The sequence below is a fragment of the Sturnus vulgaris genome, chromosome 5, assembly GCF_052056855.1.
Source record: "Sturnus vulgaris isolate bStuVul1 chromosome 5, bStuVul1.hap1, whole genome shotgun sequence".
Classification (NCBI taxonomy): domain Eukaryota; kingdom Metazoa; phylum Chordata; class Aves; order Passeriformes; family Sturnidae; genus Sturnus; species Sturnus vulgaris.
In genome coordinates this window covers 41039396-41062353 of record NC_142247.1, presented here as the reverse complement: position 1 = coordinate 41062353, position 22958 = coordinate 41039396, and the positions used below count along the sequence as shown (strand labels likewise).

At 41.0% G+C, this 22958-nt stretch overlaps 1 protein-coding gene across 2 annotated transcripts in view; it reads right to left on the bottom strand.

The window, feature by feature from the left end:
• PDZRN4 (PDZ domain containing ring finger 4) overlaps nucleotides 1-22958 on the bottom strand; it is a 240802-nt gene that overhangs the window by 34095 nt on the left and 183749 nt on the right. For both annotated transcript variants that reach the window (XM_014871145.2, XM_088165542.1), the window contains 2 exons: nucleotides 6163-6416; nucleotides 4523-4625 (listed from right to left, as the gene is read on the bottom strand). In XM_014871145.2, coding sequence (XP_014726631.2) covers nucleotides 4523-4625; nucleotides 6163-6416 — 357 coding nt within the window. The remainder of the gene's footprint in view (nucleotides 1-4522; nucleotides 4626-6162; nucleotides 6417-22958) is intronic.

The window sequence follows — 22958 nt, the reverse complement described above, 5'->3', positions numbered from 1 at the left end:
AAGACCTGTTAATTAAACAATACCAGGTTGTGCCCGCTTGTAACATCTTATTTTCTTGTCTCATTAGACTGAATATGTTGGACCAGACTTCAGTGATACTTTCTTTTGACCAGCTCTGTCTTTACAACAGTCTTTGTTGGTTATCTTTTTTTCTACCCATTTTTAACTGTCCCACCATTTAAATGACTCTGTCCCCTTAATTTCTGTATTACTATTAATGTCCCAAACCAAGTACACAAAGTTTCTCTCTTATGCATAGTAGGTTCAGAAATGTTTTTAAGTAAGTGTGCACCATTAGCTTATTTACTCCTCCCTAGCACAAGAATCCTCTATTCTTCTTACAAGGCCAAATTTTAGAGCAATGTTTAACACAGATTTACTGGGGACTGTGATGCTTTTAGTCATTTCACCTCATTGGTACCAACAAGTGTGACATATAATCTAAACTCACTTGATATAATTCCAGCCGCAGAAAGCCACTCATGGTCAGGCTGGGTGGGTTTGTCCTGAATATCTCTGGCTCTCTTTCAGTGATATTGACTGCAAGTCCAATGGAGCACTTACAGATCAGTCCATTCCTGCTTCTTAAAAGTCCCCATGAGTATTTGGCTATGCAAGAATTGCAAATCTTTTGATGCCTTTCTGCCAGCACTGACTGATGCTGGCTCTGCCTTCATCTTAATATCTATCAGCAATTCAGATTTCTTTTAGGATAATTTTTACAGTAGAATCATAAGGATGCCCAAGTTAGCAAATTAAAATCCCCCAGCTTCATCATCTTCCCAGCCATTTGTTTAAAGTATGGTACTGTATGGAGCCTAGTGAGCCTCCCTGGGAGTGCATCCTTCCAAGACAATTGGCTTATACTTGAGTTCATTGCATTGTGACAATTTGATCACAGCCCACTGGGCTTCTCTAGCTTACAACTGGAGTAGAAGGATCTTATGAGTGTCTAATCCTACCACTGCAAGTGTAAGTCCATATCCTCAGTGCTGGCTGTCATATATGATCCTCCTTTGGTCTCTTATGGTGGTAACTCAGGTACTTAAATACTAGCATATATTTGTAAGCAAGAATCAAAGTGATCAGAATTTTTCAGGATATACCCTTTCTTGGAAAACATTTTTGTTTCCAGCACCCCATTTGCTAGTCATCTTACTTTCTAACTTCCTAATTTGGCTGCATATTTTGTGTTTGTGTCTCAGAACCGATGCACTCTTCATTTACAAGCCATTTCTTGGAAATAATGAGGTGTTTTTCTAGTTCTTTTTCTGCTCATATCTTGTTTCAATTCCTTTCTAAAATTTCCAGGTTTGGTTTTTAATCCATTTTAAAAATTTTGTGTTTGCTATGGAGACCTGTGAGCTACTTATCTCCATCTTTTTGTACAATGGGAAAGCTAATGTGCATTTTGGAAATGGAACTGTGCCCTTGACACCAGACAAGTTTTTTGCTGTGTGTGATTAGCTAAAGTTCAACCAGAAAGTTGTTACAAATCAAAAAACAATGATAAAATCAAAGACCACTGATAAAATCCTCCTTCTAAATATAGCACAGTATTAATGATAAACCTCTTTCTCCTAAACACAGGAAATATCAATCAGGGTGAGATAGAGAACACTCTGTGATTCTTCTACCCAGCCTGCAGACTGAGGAGTGGCATGAGAAGGGCTTCTGCACCCTTTCCCATGCTGCTTTCACCCTTAGATGATGGCTATGATGAGTTAAAAATCTAGGAGCAAACATCACACTTTTGAGACAATATTAATAGAGGAAGTAATATAAAAGCTGGTCTTTAATTGGAGGTCCCCAGAGGAAAGTGAGGAAAAATGCCCACATCACATAGGGTGAATACAGTTTTCTAAGTTTAGAAATTTAGCATATTGCTAAGAATCCCCAGTTAGAAGCACAGGTGATGAGATAATTCACCCACTTGGTTCAACCTCTTCTGGAGCCCCCTTCTTCTAGTTGTTTATAGGAAACTGTCTTGGGAGAGTAGCTCATCCTTGGTCCCAGAAGAAGTAAGACTAGGTTAGGGTCTTTGGAATTTGTTTTGTCTTTCTCTCTATCAGGGTAGGAAAAATGCTAGAGTTAGCTAGGAGCTATATAACTATAGTCCTTAGAGCTACAAATATATGAAGAATATATAAAAGCAAAAATTCTTTTGGCATCAGATAGACAGTGTTAATTTTTGTTCATATTTTGTCAATTTTTGTCTTCCCAAATATTTGAGCATTTTTTTTTCCTTCACTGTTGCTGCTGCCACAGCAGAGGAAATTTGATCAGGCAGCAACACTTCTAAAATTATATATTTTTTAAAAATTGGATTAGTTCCCACATCTATTTCACAGTAAGTAATACTGGCATAATTGAGAGGCCAGAATACATCAGGGCAAGTCCCTCTGCTGAGGAACTGAGTGGCCACAGCAGAGTACACCTAAGGTAATACTGTTGTAGACACCATGACAACATTAGAGAATAGCCTCTACTCCACCCCCTGGAGCTGGGGAGTCCCTTTTGACTCTGAGACTCTTTTTTGGGATGGAGATATATAACTCTGAGGAAAATGCTCCCAGTTTTTCTAGATCACAGGGTATGGCAAGAAAGCTTAATAATGTCTTACAAGGACCTGAAATAGCAGATAATACAACCAGTGAGTAACCTAAACCATAATATTGCCATATGGGATTAAATTTTGGAAATGTCTTTCATGTTTAGAGCTCTGCTAATTAAAGGCTATGAGATGTTCTTGTTCCTCCTAAAAACATATATTTAGTAGAAAACACTCTTCTCAAAGGAGTCTAGACAGTTTCTTCCCCATTTAAATTTCACATGAAACACTTGATTTCAGTCACTCAGTGAATATGCCTTGGGCAACTGAATCACAGCTGACAGCGAATTAATGACTATGATGTTGTGACTACCAGAGAATACAGGCAGCTGAGAAGCTGCCCAAACACTTACTGTTGTCACAGCATTTATGCCAGTCATTATTAGGGATAAATAATAGCCACAAAGAGGACTTGATTCCACTAGGGAGACCCTTTAAAATTGTCACTGATGTTCTTATTAAATGGTGAAAATTATTTATATTTTACCATTTAAAAAAAAAATCTTTCTAGATGCTTACATTAATTATTTTAACTATTACCAGAAAAAAATAGTTTCTATTTCATTTCAGGAGTAAGTATCATGAACAAACACACTTGACAGAGAAATTTAATATTATATTACACAGGGGGAGTAAAATAAAACTTAAGGTCTAAGACTCTTATGCTGTGAGATACCACACCAAAATCCAACTGGGAAGAAATAATCATTTCACTTATCCCTAGCAATGATTTTTTGAGGAGTTCAAATAAAAGTTTGCTTGTTCTGATGAGATTCACTAAGTAGACGTTATTTGATTTTTCAGATTCCCCTCTCTGCTAGAAGAGTAATGGGCTGAACTTGCAGTTGAGTGTCTTAGATGCTAAAGACACAATAAAAGTGAACTCACTGCATATTTGCCAAAGCTTTCACCTGTCATTTAACTTCCAAATGCCATCCAGTTATATGAAACCTTTAAAAAGATTTCTTAAGGTAGAACAAACAGGAGGATAGGATGTTTTTAATCTTGTACTAAAGATTTTTAATTATTTATAATAATTCTTATTTAAAATACAGTAACTTGAACTTACGAAAAGACTCAGCACTGTTTAATAATAAAAAGAACCATCTGCTTCTTATGCCTCTCCCTATAAATATTTTGTTACCAGATGACAGTGGAAAACATGAAAAGCTAATGACTGACTGACAAGTAGACTATTTAGATATTGAAATGAAAATCTAATGAAGAGCAACATCACTAATCACATGTTATCATTTTGGGAAGCTTCACATAATGATTTTCCAGTGACTCAGAAACACATCCACCCTTGTCACCAGACAGTACAATACATTAGCAGCAAAGGGAGATTTGTGGTACAGAGCACAGTCTCTTATAATTGCAATACTTACAATGTCAAATATGGAAGAGCAAGCAATAAAAACTATATTCATTTTCCAATTTGAAGCGTGATCTTACTAACACTCAAGCACATACCCGAAAATCTAGAAGACTTATTTCTAAGGCATGAAATACAAGGACAATTGATTCTTAAAATTAGAGGCAGGAGGGGGAAAGCAATTAAGCTTTCAGTAATTGTTTGTAATTGTGGAAAAGTCTGCTTTAAAGTGCTAAATCTACTAAGAGAAGCATTTGGGTTGCAGTCTCCACTGCACAAAGTCAGAACATGCATAACAAGCCTCCTAGACTTGTATGTAGTTACCCACTGCAGAATTTTGCTTTCAAATTTCACATCTTTAGCCTAACCCCATTAAATCCTGTGACATCACACAAGTATAACACAAAACTGCCTTCTGTGATGATTTTTAAAAAGCATTCCCAGTCTTCTTTTTCTCAGAGGAGCCTGCTATCAGCTGTGTAAATGCCATATCTGTAATAACAGAAAGAGAGGGCGAAGTGTGCCCATGATCTTACCTCATACTCAAAGTCCTCTGCTCTATCTGCATCAGCAGGCAGGCTGGAAAGATACTCATTACCTTCATAGAATTCATGCTCCACTGGATGAAGAGAATGGCAGCTATATGGAACAAAGCAGTACAATAACAGTAGATAAGACATTATGGGATTTTTAAATTAAAGGGTGATAAGCCCACCTCACCCCCCCACCCTGTCACTTCTCCCACCCCACTGCCAACCCAGCCTCACTTCATAGTTTTCTCATCTCAGGAGTGCTGCTCTGAATGGTCTGACAGCCTGAAAGGAACAGTACCAAAAAGCAGCACAGGCTGTTTTCTTTGCAAAAGCTCATGCTTCGGCTGAGTTCATTTTGCTGCATTCATCTTTAGGCAGATTCACACAGGGTGATTTCTTAAAAGGGTTTGCTTTGGGCCAAATTGCTTCACTGTGACATTTTTGGATTCTTTACACTCACAAAGACATGTAACTCGAGATTCAGATGCTGTGTCATGGCAACTCACTAATTATCTGGTCACAGTCTTGAACAATCTACAGGCCATATCAGGCTCACAAACTCTTCAAGACTTTGCATAAAATAACTTGCATAATCCTCTTGTGTTAAAGTGGTAAGAACATAGTGAACTGCACTTGAGCAACTGCACAGTTAGAAATGTCAGTCAAACAAACGGGCTTGGAACACAAAGAATTAAGTCTTTACAACATCTTTAGACCCAAGGCTGGATCCCAGTCATGCAGTACCCAGTGTGGATCTATCTTACCAGAGGCTGAAAACTCTTCCCCATGCTGAGGGCACAGGAACTTCAATCACAGTAGCCCACAGTTTAGAAATACCCAGTAAAAACTCAGAAATACATGTATCCCGTTCCTTGCTGTGCAGCAGTCAGCAGTAAGCCCAATCCATCTAACCTAGAACTTCTAAAAATGTACCTCCATCAAAGTCAAGAGTGCATTAGCATCAATTCTGCAGAGACACACAACATGCCAGAAGATCAGCGGAAAAGCTCTAGGACTACTGTAGTTTTGCAGGCTACAGAGGGTCTGTAGGGTCACCTGGGGTCACCCACTACATGATATTATATATGAAGCAGAGTCAAAAAAAGAAGAAACCTGTACCCTACTTATGTATAAGCACCACCTGCTGGTGTTTGCATCCAATTCAGTTCCAAAGAGAGATAATTTAATTCATAAATTTTGCCATGTGACTGATGAAATGGTATTTTTGATTTCAATATTTTTGGAATTGTTTTGCTTTTGATAAGGGGACCTTTATATTAAATCACTTGTTTCCTTGATTATTTTTTTGTAAAAAATTTGGAAGACCTGAAAACAAGAGAAGCTTTTTTTAGGTCTGAAGAAGCCTTTTTGGTACTTTGGGTCACAGAAGTGTTTTTCTTCTTGACTAGGGCAAAAACGGACACATAAACACAAAGTAAACATGTCTGATATTCCTTCCTGTAGCCCTAATCTACAAGCAGAGTTTAGGAAAGCTGCCACTGAAGCCTGAATGGCATAGTGGTTATCAACAACATTTATTATTTATTTGAAGTGTTCCTGAGACTTTTTCAGGAGAAGGCTAGAAGATCAGCACTGCAATGCCTCAATCCCACAGGTAAACAGCAGAAAAAGATAAACCATACCTATCTGAAAGTAGAAAAGGGCAGATATCAGGAACTGGTGGTGTGGACGGCCTTAGCTTGGCCAGAGCCATAATATGTTCAAAGGTGATGTCAGTCTGAGTGCTGGCATCCATAAGCTGAACATCCTGAGAGCTGCTGTGAGCTTTGGTAGCTGGGGCTCGTCGTAAGACCTGAACTACAATGGGTTCCTTGGCATTGCGGAAAGCTTCCACTGCTTCTTCATGAGTGGCCTTGGAGAGGTCCTTCCCATTGACCTAGAGAAAAACAGGAAAATACAGCAAAGGTGAGAGAAAAGGCAGCATAAAAACACGGGTGTAAAATATGGAGGAATGAATTATTTGTGCAGTACATCAAGCCACTTGATGACATTGATGAGTGTATTTTGGTATCCATACAAGAGGCAATATACAGCTGAGAGGAGAAATAAGAAATATTTAATCTTTGCCAGAAATTAGAAATGGTTTGAACTCTTCCATAACTGTCCCACCCAATGGAATCCAAACACAGCAAAGAAACAACAATATTTTAAAAGTAATTCAAAATTATTTTTTCTTATCTTGTTTTATTAACTTTGTAAAATACAGCTAAAATAGGAGGGGTGCCTTTAATTTTGAATTTCAGCATTTTCTGTGGCATGCAACTGTTTTAAAGGATTTCTGGCACAGCACTGTTATTAATGCAGATGTCAATAAACATGTCTCTGATGCCTAAAAAGAAACAAGGCCAATTTTCAATGTTTTGTCACTTATCTGCTATGGCTGTTATACAACCATTAAGACCAAATACAGGAAGATTTGACTAGCACAGTCAGCTGCAGTTCTTTCAAGGAAAGAGAACTAACTCTATAAATAATTTGCTATGAACAGACAAATAATCAACCAGAGAAAATTACATTGTAAATGCAGCATAGCTTGGCAGAACTAAAAGACTGTGCCAAGGTTTCTCTCTGCTACAGGCAAAACAGCAAATTCCTCCTGGTCTAGATGAGACCTTAGGGTATGAAAAAACGTAACCACAGGATTTGATTATGCTAAATTTATACAAATTCAGGTGTTTGGGACAAGATTTGCAAGCATCAGCCCACTACAAAATGTGAAGGCTAATTGGTTAATGACAGTCAGGGCTGTGCAACATCCTTACACAGAAAATACTATTCCGCTGTTTCCAGAGTAGTGAGACCACTGTTGACTGCTACACAGGACCTAACTATTATGAACTGCTGTGGAAATGAGATGACCTGTGCTGGGGTAGAAAGGTAGGATTTTCTAGTAAGAAATGTGACTATCTGAAGGTACCAAAACCTGATTAAAATTTATATTCCTGGGGAAACTTCTACACTGCTGGCAAACTAGAAATAGGATTCTGATGCAAGGTCATTTTATCTTCTCAAATTATCTTCTTTCCCTAGACAATGAGTAATAAAACTTCATAAAACTTAATGAATTAGGCCTAAGCCCTCCCCAGAAACGGGACAGACCTCATAAATTACTTTTTCCCAATGTTTGCAAATAATGGTTGAAATGAAAATTTCTTTGCCATATCACTCCTTCATTCAAGAAATTCTTGGAAATTTCTTGTCAAAAAGGACAAAGGCAAACAAGAACAATGTCAGCAAACTCAAAAGAGCCTCAGTAACTCAGCAGCCTTCAGTAACATTTTGAAGCAACTTGCGCAACCATTGTCCTGTCATATTTATGTACATGGCTAGGATACTGCCGACCATTAATTTCATGTATATATCAACTCAATACATTTCCAGAGTATGTGCACAAGTACAAGATAGCATCACCTTTCCTCTGACTTAACTTCCAAAGAATCAGCACTTTCATGCTCATGTCATGGCATTGTGAGCCACCCAGGAAGAGGAGGTGGAGCTTCCTTTGTTCCTGAGTGACTCATTATAAGAGGCCTCTGGGGAGCAGGCAAACAGGGATGTGGACACAGCAGTTTGCACAGCAGTTCGCACAGGCAGGGCAAGCAGGCAGGGTTGCAGGTCTTCTTGCTAGTTAGGTGTGCTGTGTGTTGTTTGAGGTGTTTCTGTTGGCTGCTTGATTTTGGGCTTTCTTCTAGTAATGGTTTTAACTAGGTCGAAATCTGTGGTTGGTACAAGGGTCTGTGACTGAGTGGAGTCCTCCAAAAAGGATGTGTCTGTACAGACCCATTCCTACCTGGAGTGTTTGAGCTTATCAGTGGTTTCAGGGGGTGTTGTGGAGGAGGCCTGCCTATGGTGTGAACAGGTGAATGACCTCCTTTCACTGGTGGCTGAGCTTAGGGAGGAAGTTGAAAGATTAAGGAGTATCAGGGATAGTAAAAGGGAAATAGACTGGTGGGGTTCAGCCCTTACATCTTCAAGGGAGGCCCACAAAGAGTCAGAGAACTCAAATGCCTCTCACTCTTAAGCAATAGAAGGGCACCTGGTAGATGAAGGGGAGTGGAAATGCATCCCTGCTCGGGGAGGTAACAATAAAAATTCCTCCCACCCCACATCCCCTAGCCAGGTGCCACTACAGAATAGGTATGAGGCCCTTGATCTAGAGAGCCAGCCAGATGATTTAGAAGAAAATTATCTGCCCAGTGAGCCTCCCAATTATGACTCATCTAAAAGAAGGATTACCACCTCTAACATCAAGAAGAAAAGAAGGGCAATCATAGTGGGTGATTCCCTTCTGAGGGGAACAGAGAGCCCCATATATCGACTGGACCCATCCCACAGGGAGGTCTGCTGCCTCCCTGGTGTATGAAATATCACTGAGAGACTTCTTAGGCTGATTCAGCCCTCTGATTATTACCCACTATTAATACTCTAGCCTGGCAGTGATGAGATTGAAAAGAGGAGTGTCAAGGTGATTAAAAGGGACGTTAAGACACTGGGTCAAGTGGTTGATAGGACAGCGGCACAGGTAGTGTTCTGCTCAGTCCCCTTGGTGGCAGAGAAAAATGATCAAAGAAATAGGAGAACCCACGTCATTAACAAGTGGCTCAAGGGTCGGTGTCATCGGCAAAATTTCAGATTATTTGATCATGGGGCAACTTTTACGGCACCTGCTCTACTGGAACCAGATGAGATACATCTCTCTGTTAAGGGCAGAAGGGTTTTAGCTCACGAACTGGGAGACTTGTTGAGAGGGCTTTAAACTAGGTCTGATGGGGGAGGGGGATACAGCTGTACTCTCTGGAAGCAGGCCCAAGGGTGGTAAGCCTGAGCTAGGGGTGAAATCAGTAGCCCAGCTGAGGTGCATGTATACCAATGCATGCAGCATGGGTAACAAACAAGAGGATCTGGAGGCCATGGTGCAACAGCAAAGCTATGATGTAGTCGCCATCACAGAAACATGGTGGTATGACTCACATAGCAGGAGCACTGCACTGGATGGCTACAAGCTCTTCAGACGAGACAGGAAAGGGAGAAGAGGTGGAGGGTGGCCTTTTATATTAGGGAGGCTTTTGATGCCATGGGTATTGAAACTAATGAAGATGGAGTTGAATGCTTATGGGTAAGAATTAAGTGGAAGGCCAACAGGGCTGACATCCTACTGGGAGTCTGTTATCCACCCAACCAGGGAGAAGAGGTGAACAACTTATTCTATGAGCAGCTAGATACTGTTTCAGGATCATCAGCCCTTGTTCTTATAGGTGACTTCAACTTACCAGACATCTGTTGGGAACTTAATATAGCAGAAAAGAGGCAGTCCAGGAAATTTTTAGAGTGTATGGAGGACAACTTTTTGTCACTGCTGGTGGGTGGGCCCACCAGGGGAGGGACTATGTTAGACCTGTTGTTTTCAAATAGAGATGGGCGGGTGGGAGATGTGGTGGTTGGAGGCCATTTGGGGCAGAGTGATCATGAAATTGTAGAGTTCTCAATATTTGGTGAAATCAGGAGGGGCACTTACATTGGACTTCCAGAGGGCAGACTTTGGCCTACTTAGGAGATTTATTCAGAGACTTCCTTGGGAAGCAGCCCTTAAAAACAAAGGAGTCCAAGAAAGGTGGGAGTGCTTCAAAACAGACGTCTTGAGGGCACAGGAACAGACTGTCCCTGTGTGCCGAAAGACAAGTTGACGAGGTAAACGTCCAGCTTGGCTAGGCAAGGAGGTCTTGAAGGACCTTAGGAATAAAAGGAGGATGCATCTTTGGAAGGCGGGTCAGGTCTCTCAGGAAGTATTTAAGGGGGCTGCTAGAGCGTGTAGAAAAAAAATAGGGAGGTCAAAGTTCAGTTTGAACTTAAAATGGCTACTTCTGTAAAGGATAATAAAAATGTTTTTACAAATATATTAATGGCAAAAGGAAGGGTAAGACCAACCGTTGTTCTTTACTGGATGAGAGAGGGAGCTTAGTGACTGCAGATAAGGAGAAGGCAGAAGTGTTTAAGACCTTCTTTGCCTCAGTCTTTAGTGGAAGACAGCTTGTCCCCAGGAAAACTGTCCTCTTGGGTTGCTTGATGGTGCCAGGGAACAGGATTGTCCAAGAGGAGGCAGTCAGAGAACTTCTGAGATGCTTGGATATTCACAAATCTATGGGACCAGATGGGATCCACTCCAGGATGATGAGGGAGCTGGCAGATGAGCTTGAAAAGCCACTCTCCATCATTTAGCAACAGTCTTGGCTCACTGGTGAGGTTCCAGATGACTGGAAGCTGGCCAATATGACACCCATTACAAAAAGGGTGGGAAGGAGGATCCTAGTAATTATAGACTGGTCAGCCTGACCTCAGTACCTGGCAAGATAATGGAGCAATTTATACTGAGTGTCATCATGCAGCATCTACAGGATGGCCGGGGTATCACACCCAGCCAGCATGGGTTTAGGAGGGGTAAGTCGTGTTTGACCAACTTGATCTCCTTTTATGACCATCCACTGCCTGGTGGATGCAGGAAAGCCTGTGGATGTTGTCTATTTGGATTTCAGCAAGGCCTTCAACACTGTCTCCCTGTCTTGGTTTTGTTTCCCGGCCAACGTACCAAATAATGTCTTCGTTTTGATTTGCCAATTTAAATATACTCATTTTTCTGTTGTGAGACAGAACCAGGAGTAAAAAAGCAAGGCAGGCCTAAAACTTAAGAGAGTATAAAAAAAAGAAATTTATTAGCTACACAACAAAGGAGGGAAAAAACAAATTCAGAATAAGATTTTTTTTCAGACCACTCCTTCCTTCCCTCTCCCAACCTTCATAACAACAAAACAAATATACAACAACTACTTCTGTCAGTTCCCAACTTAGTCTTTTTCAGTTCACTTCCGGAGAGAGAAGCCTCCTCTTGTTGAAGCTGTAGGGACTTTTTCCATAAGAAGGAAGAAAACAGTCCTCTCGTGGTTTCACGATTTGCATCTGCCCAAGGAACCTGCAATCGTGACACTCCTCCCAACTCCACAGCCTTCCCAAACCTGTAGATGTGGCCCATGTCTGTCTCATGGGGTATTACTTTTAAGAATGAAACACTCCACAGCAAAGGTTCTCTTCACCTCTTTTCTCTCTGTTAAGGCTTCATCCTCAGAAAACTGAGATCCTCTTCTTTCCTCGATTCTCAACACAGGTGCTTTTTGGTCAAATCATCCATCAAATAGAACATCTCCAACCCCCCATGTCTTTCTCCATGGTTTATAGGAATATTCAGTGCATCAGTTCATCCCTACAATCTTACAAAAGGATTTTCAGCCATCTTGACAGCATCTCCTCATTCTCCTTCCATCTAAAAAACTTAGCTCTTGCTTCACTGACTTCAGAAATCTTCTTATTCCCTTTCATATTCAAAGGAAGGCCGGAGGTTTTGCAAATCTTATCTGAGCACTAAAGAGTTAAAGTTTAACACAACTACAAGAGTTGGGCCAGGCTCAGGCCGTGCTGGGGGGCAGCTGAGGTGTCAATCAGCCTCTCTGGGGCTGCAGCCCCACACTGCTCATGGCCACCCCTGCTCCCAGACAGGGCCCGGCTGCCTCCCCCAGGCCGTGTGGGGGCTGGGCAGGCCTGGCCCTTCTGAAACTGCTCTGAGCCAGCAACAGGAGCTGGGCACCCCCCACCAGAGCAGCAGACCCATGCAGGATGAAGCTGTGAAGGTCTTATCAAGGAGCCTCTCCTCCTCCTGGCCATCAGGTCTCCTCGTTTGCAAACGGGGCCCAAGCGACCTCCTGAGCCTCTCCCTGCATGGGTGGGGGAAGCTCGGGTTGGTGTCACCTGCTCAGCCACCGGAAAGACAAAGAGCCTCAGTTCCAGATTACCTCCTTCAAAATGTGTGCTCACAGAGCGAACTAACTTTCTCCCATTGGCTGTTGAAGGTGTCCCAACCCCCACAGAGGAAGCTCCCTTAGAGAGAACTTCCCTCTGAGTGTCTTCTTCCCAAGTCAACCCATCACACTCCCACAGCACACTCCTGGAAAATCTGGCAGCCCACAGCTTGGACAGGAGCTCTCTTTGCTGGGTTAGGAACTGGCTGGATGGCTGGGCTCAGAGAATGGTGGTGAATGGTGCTGCATCCAGCTGGGGATCAGTCACCAGTGGTGTCCCTCAGGGCTCTGTGCTGGGGCCAGTTCTGTTCAATCTTTTTATTGATGACATAGATGAGGGGATTGAGTCTTCCATTAGTAAATTTGCAGATGACACTAACCTGGGAGAGTGTGCTGATCTGTTGGAAGGCAGGATGGATCTTCAGAGAGACCAGGAATGTTTGGAGGAATGGGCAGAGTCCAGCGGGATGAAGTTTAATAAGTCCAAGTGCCGAGTCCTGCATTTTGGCCACAATAACCCCCTGCAGTGCTATAGGCTGGGGATGGTGTGGCTGGACAGTGCCCAGGCAGAAAGGGACCTGGGGGTACTGGTCGACAGCCAGCTGAACATGAGCCAGCAGTGTGCCCTGGTGGCCAAGAGGGCCAATGGCCCCTGGCCTGTATCAGGAATAATGTGGCCAGCAGGAGCAGGGAGGTCATTCTTCCCCTGTACTCGGCACTGGTGAGGTCACACCTTGAGTGCTGTGTCCAATTCTGGGCTCCTCAGTTTAGGAAGGACATTGAGACGCTTGAGCACTTCCAGAGGAGGCAACAAGGCTGGAGAGGGGCTTGGAACACAAACCCTGTGAGGAATGACTGAGGGAGCTGGGGTTGTTTAGCCTGGAGAAAAGGAGACTCAGAGGCCACCTTATCACTCTCTACAACTTCCTGAAGGGTCGTTGTAGATGGGGGTTGGCCTCTTTCTCCAGGCAGCAACTGCTAAAACAAGAGGTCACAGTCTTAAGCTGCATCAGGAGAAATATAGGTTAGATATTAGGAAAAAGTTTTTCATGGAAAGAGTGATAAAGTACTGGAATGATCTGCCCAGGGAGGTGGTGGAGTCACCATTCCTGAATGTGTTTTAAAAAAGACTGGATGTGGCACTCGGTGCCATGGTTTATTTGAGGTGTCAGGAAACAGGTTGGACTCGATGATATTGGAGGTCTCTTCCAACCTTGTGATTCTTGTGATTCTTGTGTGATTCATTCACAAGGACATGCAAGGTAACCGCACTGCGATGTAGCCATCAGTGTAAAGATCACCTGGTCTTTCCAGCTAGCCCTGATGTTTTATGCAGTGATGAGAAGCCTGCAAATTTTGAATACACTTCTGTACATATAAAAGCTCAAAACTCCTTATGCAGAATGCCTGGGACACACAAAAGTACCACACCACTGCAGCCTAGACCGTGACCAGGTAATTCAAAAGGCAGCTAGGCTGGTCATCTAAGCTCAATGCACATTTGTGGTCTGTCTGATAAATGAAGCCAAAAATATTAAGATTTATTGTTATAATTTTATCATTTACACTATCATCCATAAAATTAAAGCCTAATTATAATCTAATTTACATGGAAAAATATCAGTTGTATCTAAGAGAAAGAGCCAGAACAGTCAAAGAACAAATTAAGCTATAAGAAAACCAAAGAGATTTCCCCAAGGAGAGACCTTCTGCAAATTCCCTCTGATAACACAAGTCACATTCCCAGGGTGCTCAGACTCAAATCCATCTGATAGAAGCAATTAGAGACAAAGCTTCAAGCCTGGGTCTTCTAGTCACTCTTCAGTTCCAGTCTCTGCTTCATTCTCGTTTCTAACTCAGATCCTATCGAAGACACAATTTTTCAGTTTTTGTGATTTTTGTAACAAGAGTGTCCTATAGGCTGTCTGAGGGACTCTCATTCCTAAGGCCTAAGAACAGAAACGTTACTTTCCTGACTCCCCAGTCCTTTTGATACTTCTAAAGCTTCAGATAACTATATGGTGTTTCTCCTAAAAGTAAATGCTTGGGAATAAATACCATATAGCAATGTATCAATTTTTTTCCTCTATTCAAGTATAAAACACATAATCTTTCTGTATCCCAGCTGAACCACATGGATTTTGGCACAAGAAAACATTTTATCACAGATCCACATCAACAAATCCAAAAGACGTTTGGATAGCATACAAAATCCTTTTTTTTTGAAACTCAGAAGCTCTGTCTATTCACATCAGTCAATACTTATCCCTTATTCTGAGGAAATAGACATAAATTCACAATAATGCCATTTACATGCAAATTTTATTTCTAAAGAATAATAATATTTTAAAATCACATGAGTGTGAGAAATCAAAAAAGATACACATATTCATTTATCTTGGCTGACCTCTATTTTCATTTAAATGCCTATTTAATTTGATGACTTTAAACGCTTCTCTCCTTTATTTGGTTTCTTATGAAACACAAGCACATTGGACCCAATACTTGTTTAAATTGTCACTTGAAGTTGATCAACACACTTTGTCGATCTCCATAAAGGTCACCTAATTTACAAATGCCTCCTTTCTCAGAAGAAAATCTATAGCTGAATTACTCTATGCTGGCAGCTGTCCTGCCCACTTGGGGCTGAGAAGAGAGAATTTTTTAAAAAACTTAAAGCCGGCGCTAGAGATGAGGTTGGAAGCACTCTTCATTCAGGTTCTTTAAGGATTTTCTTTCTCTGCGTTATACCCCCAACTTAACACTCACACATAGTTACCCTGGGAGTCAAAGATAGCTGAGCACTTATTTACAGCAAGCCATTTACAGGTTCTTAGTGGATGATTAAATAAATTCCCTGCCTCTGAAAGGTTACTTTCAGTGGAATCCAGGGTACTATTTTAAGTGGATAGAGAAATCACTCACTTTTAACAGTCAACACAAAGACAAGGGAATACATTTGTTGTAGCAGATGGGCTAATTAATCCACAAGCAAGTTGTGAATGTTAAGTAAAGAATATGTCTTTTCTCATGTAAACCATCCTCCTGCCCTGATTAAGCTTTTGTTTAATGGAAGCTCTCTCCCGAGCTATTGGACACACTGCAAAGTCTGGGCCACTTGTCAACATCTCCCCCAGAGTGATAACTACTGTCCACTGCCTGGATCCTTGCCATCCCCTTTGGATTCTTGCTCTAAACCCAGCCACATGCAAAACTTCATCAGCATCAGAAAATAAACAAGGAAATGGGCTTTGTCTTTCATGCAAACATCAACTGACATTGGCCAACTGCCACTTCTAATGCCAGCACCAGTGCACACAGGCTTATTCCCACACACGGAGAGGTGGGCAGCAGAGAAGTAAGGACAGGACTAAATAACAAAACAATGACTATAAAATATGTAGACAAATGGTTGTTAAGTTATCTTCATATTATGAGTGCTAAAGAAAAGGTGAAGAAAAATTAGTCCTTCAAAGACTGCTTCCAGGATTTAAGTGCCTCTGACTGAAAATTTAAACTGCCTTGCCTGTCTTGTAACACTTTTCTGCTCTTGATCATTAATGCTGGGCAGAATTTTTAAAACAAAAGAGCCAGAAATGTTTCCTGTGGTCTTTACTTTTTCCATATTAAGAGAAAAAGGAAAATAGCAGAAAAAAGGAACAAATTGAAAATGTATGTATAGTCATGTGAATGCAATCATCACAAAAGGTGTTGCATTAGCAGCTCATGAGATAAGCTCCTATCCTCAGCAAATATCTGGCATATGCAAGTATAAATTTAAGATCAGCTCTGCTGAAGTAAAATCCTTTGAGACGCTTCATTTATTCAGTAAAGGTAATAGGAAGAATAACTGAAGTGTTCTGCAAGAGCAGAGATGTCTAGACACACAGCTTTCCTAACTAAATGACAGAGATGCTGTCTGACATGATGATGGAGTTCACACAAGGCTCACTGTCCTAGGAGATTTCAACACCTATGCAGAAGATGCCCCTGACCTGACAGGTGCTAAATCTGCTCTCATCACAGCAGTCTCTCCACCTTCAATCTCTCACCCTAAATACACCCAGGCTACCATTCCCCAGCTCCATCCTTGGACAGCAGCCTGACACAAAGAACAAACACTGTCCTTAAGTTTGAGCAGTCCTTCTTTAGGACAGGAGTTTGAGCTCTTCCTAACTGCGGGCAACAGGAAAAAAAAGAACAAAAACATATCAGCTTCCTTCCAGACTTACAGCTTTTGGCATACAGAACTCTAGAAAACTTCCACTGCTGAAGGCCAACATCTGTGATGCTCCCTGGGCAGGACAGGTTGGCACTGCACATATGAGCTCCAGGGACACACATGCTGGAGGGGACACTGTGAGTCTTCTAACACACACATGATAGTTCATCTACAGAAAGGCTATTTGACACACTGACATTTTAGGTTACAGTTTAGTACTAAGCCGCATTTTTTCAGCAAGGTAATCTGAAAGATAACAAATTCAGCCATTATCCAATACCACTGTCTAGGTCAGGGTTCATGCAAGTTCAGTAAAGGGACAACTTTTATTATGCTGGTTAATGACATTTCCCCTTCCTCGGCCAGATGAGTTAAGTGACTCTTGTTTCAATTTGATCCTTTGCTGCCCTAACTGTGAAATCTTGTCATCCTTCCCAAAAGCTACACAAGCTGCTGAACATGCAGGCTCTTGCAGCTTTCCTCAGGATGAACCACAGGCTTATAACAAGAATTACATCTCTATTACCTGTAGAGCTGAGGTTTGTGCTGTTTGATAGCTGGTTTGTGTAGTTGGCTCAACAATACCGGATAGGCCCAGGTAACACACAGTACTCCAGCCTTCTGTGCCTCTCCTTGTGTAACCAGCGCACAATTTCTATTTCCCAGTAATTAGCAGAAATCTACTGTGGCTGAAAAGCCTATGGGTAAGCCTTTATCTGAGCAAGACAAAATAAATGTTACAAAAACTAGGAAAACATGAAGATATACCTATTTCCACTCTGTAAAATTTCTTCTCAGAGGGAGACAGCCCAGTGACTTCTTGGCAATTTTGATTATTTAAACAGCAGTTGTCAGAAAAAAAATCTTTTGCTATCCAACAAAGAGGACCTCAGTATCTTTTCTCTTCATGATTTTGTCTTCTCTACCCAGTCACCTCTAAATAAAACAAAACCACTGCTAGAAGCATCTCGCAAAATTATGTGCGCAGAATCAGGCTCCATGTTTTGAAAAAAGCATAGAAATCTGTTTTAAGTGAAGCAATCACTGAAGATCCCCCCAACTTTGGGTGGAGGTTTGAGGTTTTAAATCCCAGATGTATTGACTGCCTACTTGCATTTATGGTATTGAGTATAGGAAATGTATTGTGTTTCAGATGCTGGCATATAGCCTGCTTCTAGCTGGCTGAGTGAGATATAGTGATCATTCACTACAAATGCCTTCGAGCATTTCAATCTCCTTAACACTGTAAGGGACATTTACATCTCTAAAGACTCTTTGTGGTTCTGGGCCCTCACCTTGGGACATCTCTTAAAAACCACTTGGCCGCTACAATTCACATCTCCAGGATAACTATCACTACTCCAACAAGTTTTAAATCATCACTCAGCTACTCATTTGTAGCCAACATGCAAATTTAATTTCTGCACTTCATACCATGAGGCTTGGCAGTCAGTGTAACCTGAGAATATTTCCTCCAAATCATCACTGTGTTTTAGAGCCATGCACATCTCACAAAGATCCTTTCAAGTCCTTTAATGCTGATGTCCAACAATATCAGGACAGCTCAGAAAGTTCAGCTCAAAAAGTACAGCAGGGGCTCAGAAAATATTCACTTAAGTTTTGAAAGAGAGAACATATTATTATCTGCAATTCTCTTGGTTTGTGTTCTCTGCATTTGTCTTGTTAGTGAAATGAAATCACCAAAATAAATTCGAGAATTACTGCATTAATTTCAGAGCAAGCTTCCTGGGGACAAATGCTAGTAGATATGTATTTGTGATCAGCTGCTATCTTTTTCCAACTCCCTTAATCTGCCCAGCAGACCTGCGACTAGCTGCAATCACCATCTTTCTTGCATGCTCTTTCAGCTTGCATTCCCAGCCTCATTCCTCCTTTCCTTGCTTTGCTGCCTCTATTCTCTCTCTCAGGCCATTTCTTTCAGTGCAGGCCCTTCTTTACTCCCTAGGACTCTCACGCTTGCTGATTCCAGGACCTTCCATCTTTCCTTTCCCGAACTCCTCTCTACAAAGACCTCCCACTGCCCTCTCACTGAACCTGTCCCCTTCCCGCGGGCTGGGAACGCTGGCACTTGTCATCCTCCCAGGGTGACAGCTGGAGAGCTGAACACTCATGAGGTCTGCCTTCACCAGCACCTCCTGGTACCAGCACGAATGCTCAGCTAACCCAGATGGTAATGTTGCAAGGCTGGGGTATATTTACTATGCAAATTGCTTTTAATATTGACAAACAGTTTTTCTGATGATATTAAGATTCTGCCTGAGGGCAATAAAGACTAAACTAGCTGTGGCATGCATAAAATACGTTGTGTTACTTCCTGATATAATTGGAACATCATTTATTACATTAATCATTGCAAACTTTTTCTGTTTGGGGATAGGGCATTAAATAAATCTCTCAAGAGATCTACCATATACAGTGATCCTTTGATGATGGGGAAAAATACAATCAAAGACCAGTGTGTGTGCTCAGAACAAACACTTTTTATCTCTAAGCCTTTGCAATGAATGCTATAGTCTCCTGTGAACTTCATGGTGTCTCTGCTCTAGCACAAGCTCACTCTCAAATTTCTCTTACAAGGTATGTATATTTCTCAGAGGCTCTTCAAAAGGTAATTGCCATTAAAGTTTTAGGAGATCAAATTAATGACATTCTTTAATCATCTGCAGTTCCCAAAGAATAATGGAAAAGGCTGAATGGCAGATTTTAGGACTCTAAATAATGTATAGTCACTTTTTTCCTTTTAGGGAATCATACTCTACATGTCACTTACAGAAAAGTTTCTCTTTCACTTCTTTAAAAAAAAACAAAAAACCACCCTTCCAAGAACTCAGTCATAGCTGGCATCGCCACATGAATGTTACACTTATCACTGTCATAACAATTCATCCACATACAGACGACTGAAACTCCTGGTCTCCTCTGAACCGAGTAGTTTAAAAAGATAGATGGCTGCCTTCTGGCTAATTGTGGGAGTTCTTTCATTACTATAAAAAGACTTATTATATCTCAAGTGACTTTATAAGCAGTGAATAATGAGACTTAAAGTCTTTGGAAAAGAGTCCACTGATCAAATGCTGGGATAACTTATGGGAACAGTGACCTTTTCCTCAGCAAGGTACTTCAAACTGCTGCTGTTGGCCCATTATTAAAATTCCCCATTTAAGGCATGCAATTAAGCCCTAGGCAGACTTCATTTTTTTATTTTTAAATTCAATTTAAGGTAGCACAGCAAGACCTATATCTCTCCCAATGTGGAGAACTAACTCCTGGCTGCTCCAGCTGTGCAGGAGCAGGACAGATGGCTGTGGAAGTGCAGGCAGCTGGCTGGGTCTCACCACCTTGCTTCTGACAGCACTGCTGGCACCAGGAGTCTGCATCCCGTGTGCCACAGTGCTCCTCACCACAGCAAGGGAGCTCCTTTCTGCCAGGATGTCCACCAGCAAGCACCAGTACACTGGGCTGGCTCCTACGATGCTGCAGAGAAGAGCAGCCACAGCCTCAGCCGATCTGTAAGCTGAGCTTGGCCTGGGCAGGAGGCAGCTCTGTGTGCCAGCACTGCACACTGCAAAACTGCAGAGACATTAAACCCAACATCAGAGCACTGATCTCGACTCTGGCTTTTACCCAGGTCAGTTCTGGATTCTGCCACACATCTAGCACAACCCAATGTACTGCTGGGGTGCCACACACACAAAGAGCTAAGGTTAGAGTGACCCCCAAAAGCACTTCCACTTGCTTTTTAAATGAATGCACAATAGACTGGCTCTGCTTTAATATTTGTTTCTTACTGTGCATTTGTTTTAATTTTATATTGAAGAAACAGAAAAGGTTCCTCTTTGGAAGTAAAACTTGGAGAGTCTCTTTCATTATTTTCCATTCGTCTCTCATGCTTCCTTGAAACTAATTTGACACTGTTGTTCTCCATTGATTTTCATGGCTTTACTCCAGAATAAGCATATTGGCAATTTTTATTTGGCATAACAGTATTTTCAAAAATTCATTCCAGTGAATGGGACTAACAGGACTAAATATTTTAAAAATACTTTTGAGAAACTCACATGTATTTAGGTTTTCTCAGTCATATGGGCTGACAAAACAACAGATACATTAACTTCATCCTGCCTCTGGAACATGGCAACTTCCTAGATCTCTTTTTCAAAGAAGAAGAAAATTAATTCAGAGGAACCACTCATTTGATAAAACAATGCAAGTAATGGGGCCTTACCTGCTATTCAAAAGTTCATCAGATGCTTTTGTACCAGAAAGTTCCCTGTAGCTTTTAGGAAGGCTTAGCAACATTTTTTATTGAACATCGAGGAAGCAGCTGTAAAATTGTAGCTACACACAATGAACACAAAAGAAATTACGAGTAGAGGCACAGAAAAGGAATCTGATGAAACATAATTGTGACTGTTTCTTCCCTTTTGTTTCTCTCTCTCCTACTTTGATCCTCTTTTAAAGACTATTTATTCATGTAGGATTACTTCAGTTAAGATTACTGAGTGATGGCTTGCTGTGCTGACGCTGAAATATTTTAAGCTGCCTCTTTCTAAAGTTTATTTGCCGCATTCCTTCTTAGCAGAAAAAATATAAAGGATGTGAATATTAGTACCAGCTTAATTCTATCTTATTTAGACAGCACCATGGCTGTGTACACATCTTCTGTACTAAGAGCTGCAGCTCCTTTCTGGCTAAAAATCAATTACAGCTGCTATTTCTGTCCCTGTGTTTCCAATTCTATTCTTCCTTCTGGAGTTTTTCTCCTTCCTCTCTCAATCTCTGCCTTCCTTCACCATTTCCTTCCTGTGTTTTGTTCCAGTTGCCTCTTTGGCTTTCTTCCCATATCTTTCACCTGCTCCTTTGACTCCCTTTATCTTCTTAGATTTGGTCTCTGCAGTGTTAGAAGCAGCAGCTCCTGTATGGCTTTAGTATTTAACATCTGCAAAGGGAATCTTTCCCTGAATGAAGTCTTCAGGAAGTCCCTTCATACAGGCTTTAGGAGACAATGAAGTAGATGACTCATTTCTCCAATGGACTCTCAAAAAATCAGCAAAGGGCAATTTCTGAGGAAGTTCATGCAATGCTCATCAGTTTTCTTTTCCCAGGCAATTCCAAGTGTATTGCAAGGCTATCAGAGCTGCTCTTCCATCTCTCCAAGGCACATCAAGCTCAAATGGCTGAAAAATACATCAGTGAGCTTATGCACTACTGGTAGCCAAGGCTGTGCTATTTACTGGTCATAGAATACATTGCACTTTTGCCTTGCAATACCACAAATATCACTGAAATGCAAACAGATTTTGAAGAATCTCTTGTGTTAACACTTCAGGAAAAAACCTGGCATTTGGATACATGTGGGCAGTTCTCGCTGTTTTCAATTGCCACGCACTGACATCAGATAGTGCAGTTCAGCATACAGAGCAGAAAAGACCTTTAATTATCAGGAACAGAGTAATTCTTTCTGCTGAGAGAAACAGAATTTTACTCTAATATGAAATGAAATTATCTGTCAGGCTTTTGGTTATCTTTAAAGCAGCATAAACAATTAAAACACTGAAAAGAATTTTGTAATCTACTATACTTACATATTTGGAAAAAAAAATGCCTAGGCAAGGACTGTCATTTTGGTTGTATAGTATCAAGCACTACAGAGCCCCAAAGTAAGCAGAGTCTTCTAGATATTGCTGTAGTAAAAATAATGATTATAGATCTGTGCTGAGAATATAGATAATGACTTATAAGGGGACATGAATTAAAACAGACATGCTTTAAAATAAAGTTTATGGCCTAGACAATGAAAATACTTTAATCATGGCACACTGGGGGATATCAAGACAAGGGCAATGTCATCTTTGTTTTGCCTCAGGAAGAAAGTCCTTTTAAAAATGAGGTTTTCTTTTTGCAATTTATATGACATTTCATAACATAAAAAGATAGATAACACTGAAAGAAAAAATAAGGCTCTTTATTTTTTACATTATATATCAGAAAAGAAGTGTTAGGTGCACATGAATTCCTGATGTCAATATACAGATTATGTACAGAGGATTATTTAATAAAGGGAGATGTAAATTCTAAACATGCATATAAAAAAGTTATTAAGAGTAGACTATCTAGAAATGTTTTTAATAAGTTATAAAAATAGCACAGTGTTTGTAAAAACAAAGTTCCTGAACAAGTGAAGACATTTCACCAAAATCAACAACACTGAAATGCTTCTCAGCTGAACTTCTTAATTAAACCTCACAGATTTTAAGATGTCCTATTTGTCATCTTACCATGACCCCAGGATTGAAATGTTTGTTTACACTAACTTCAACAACTTTCTCCA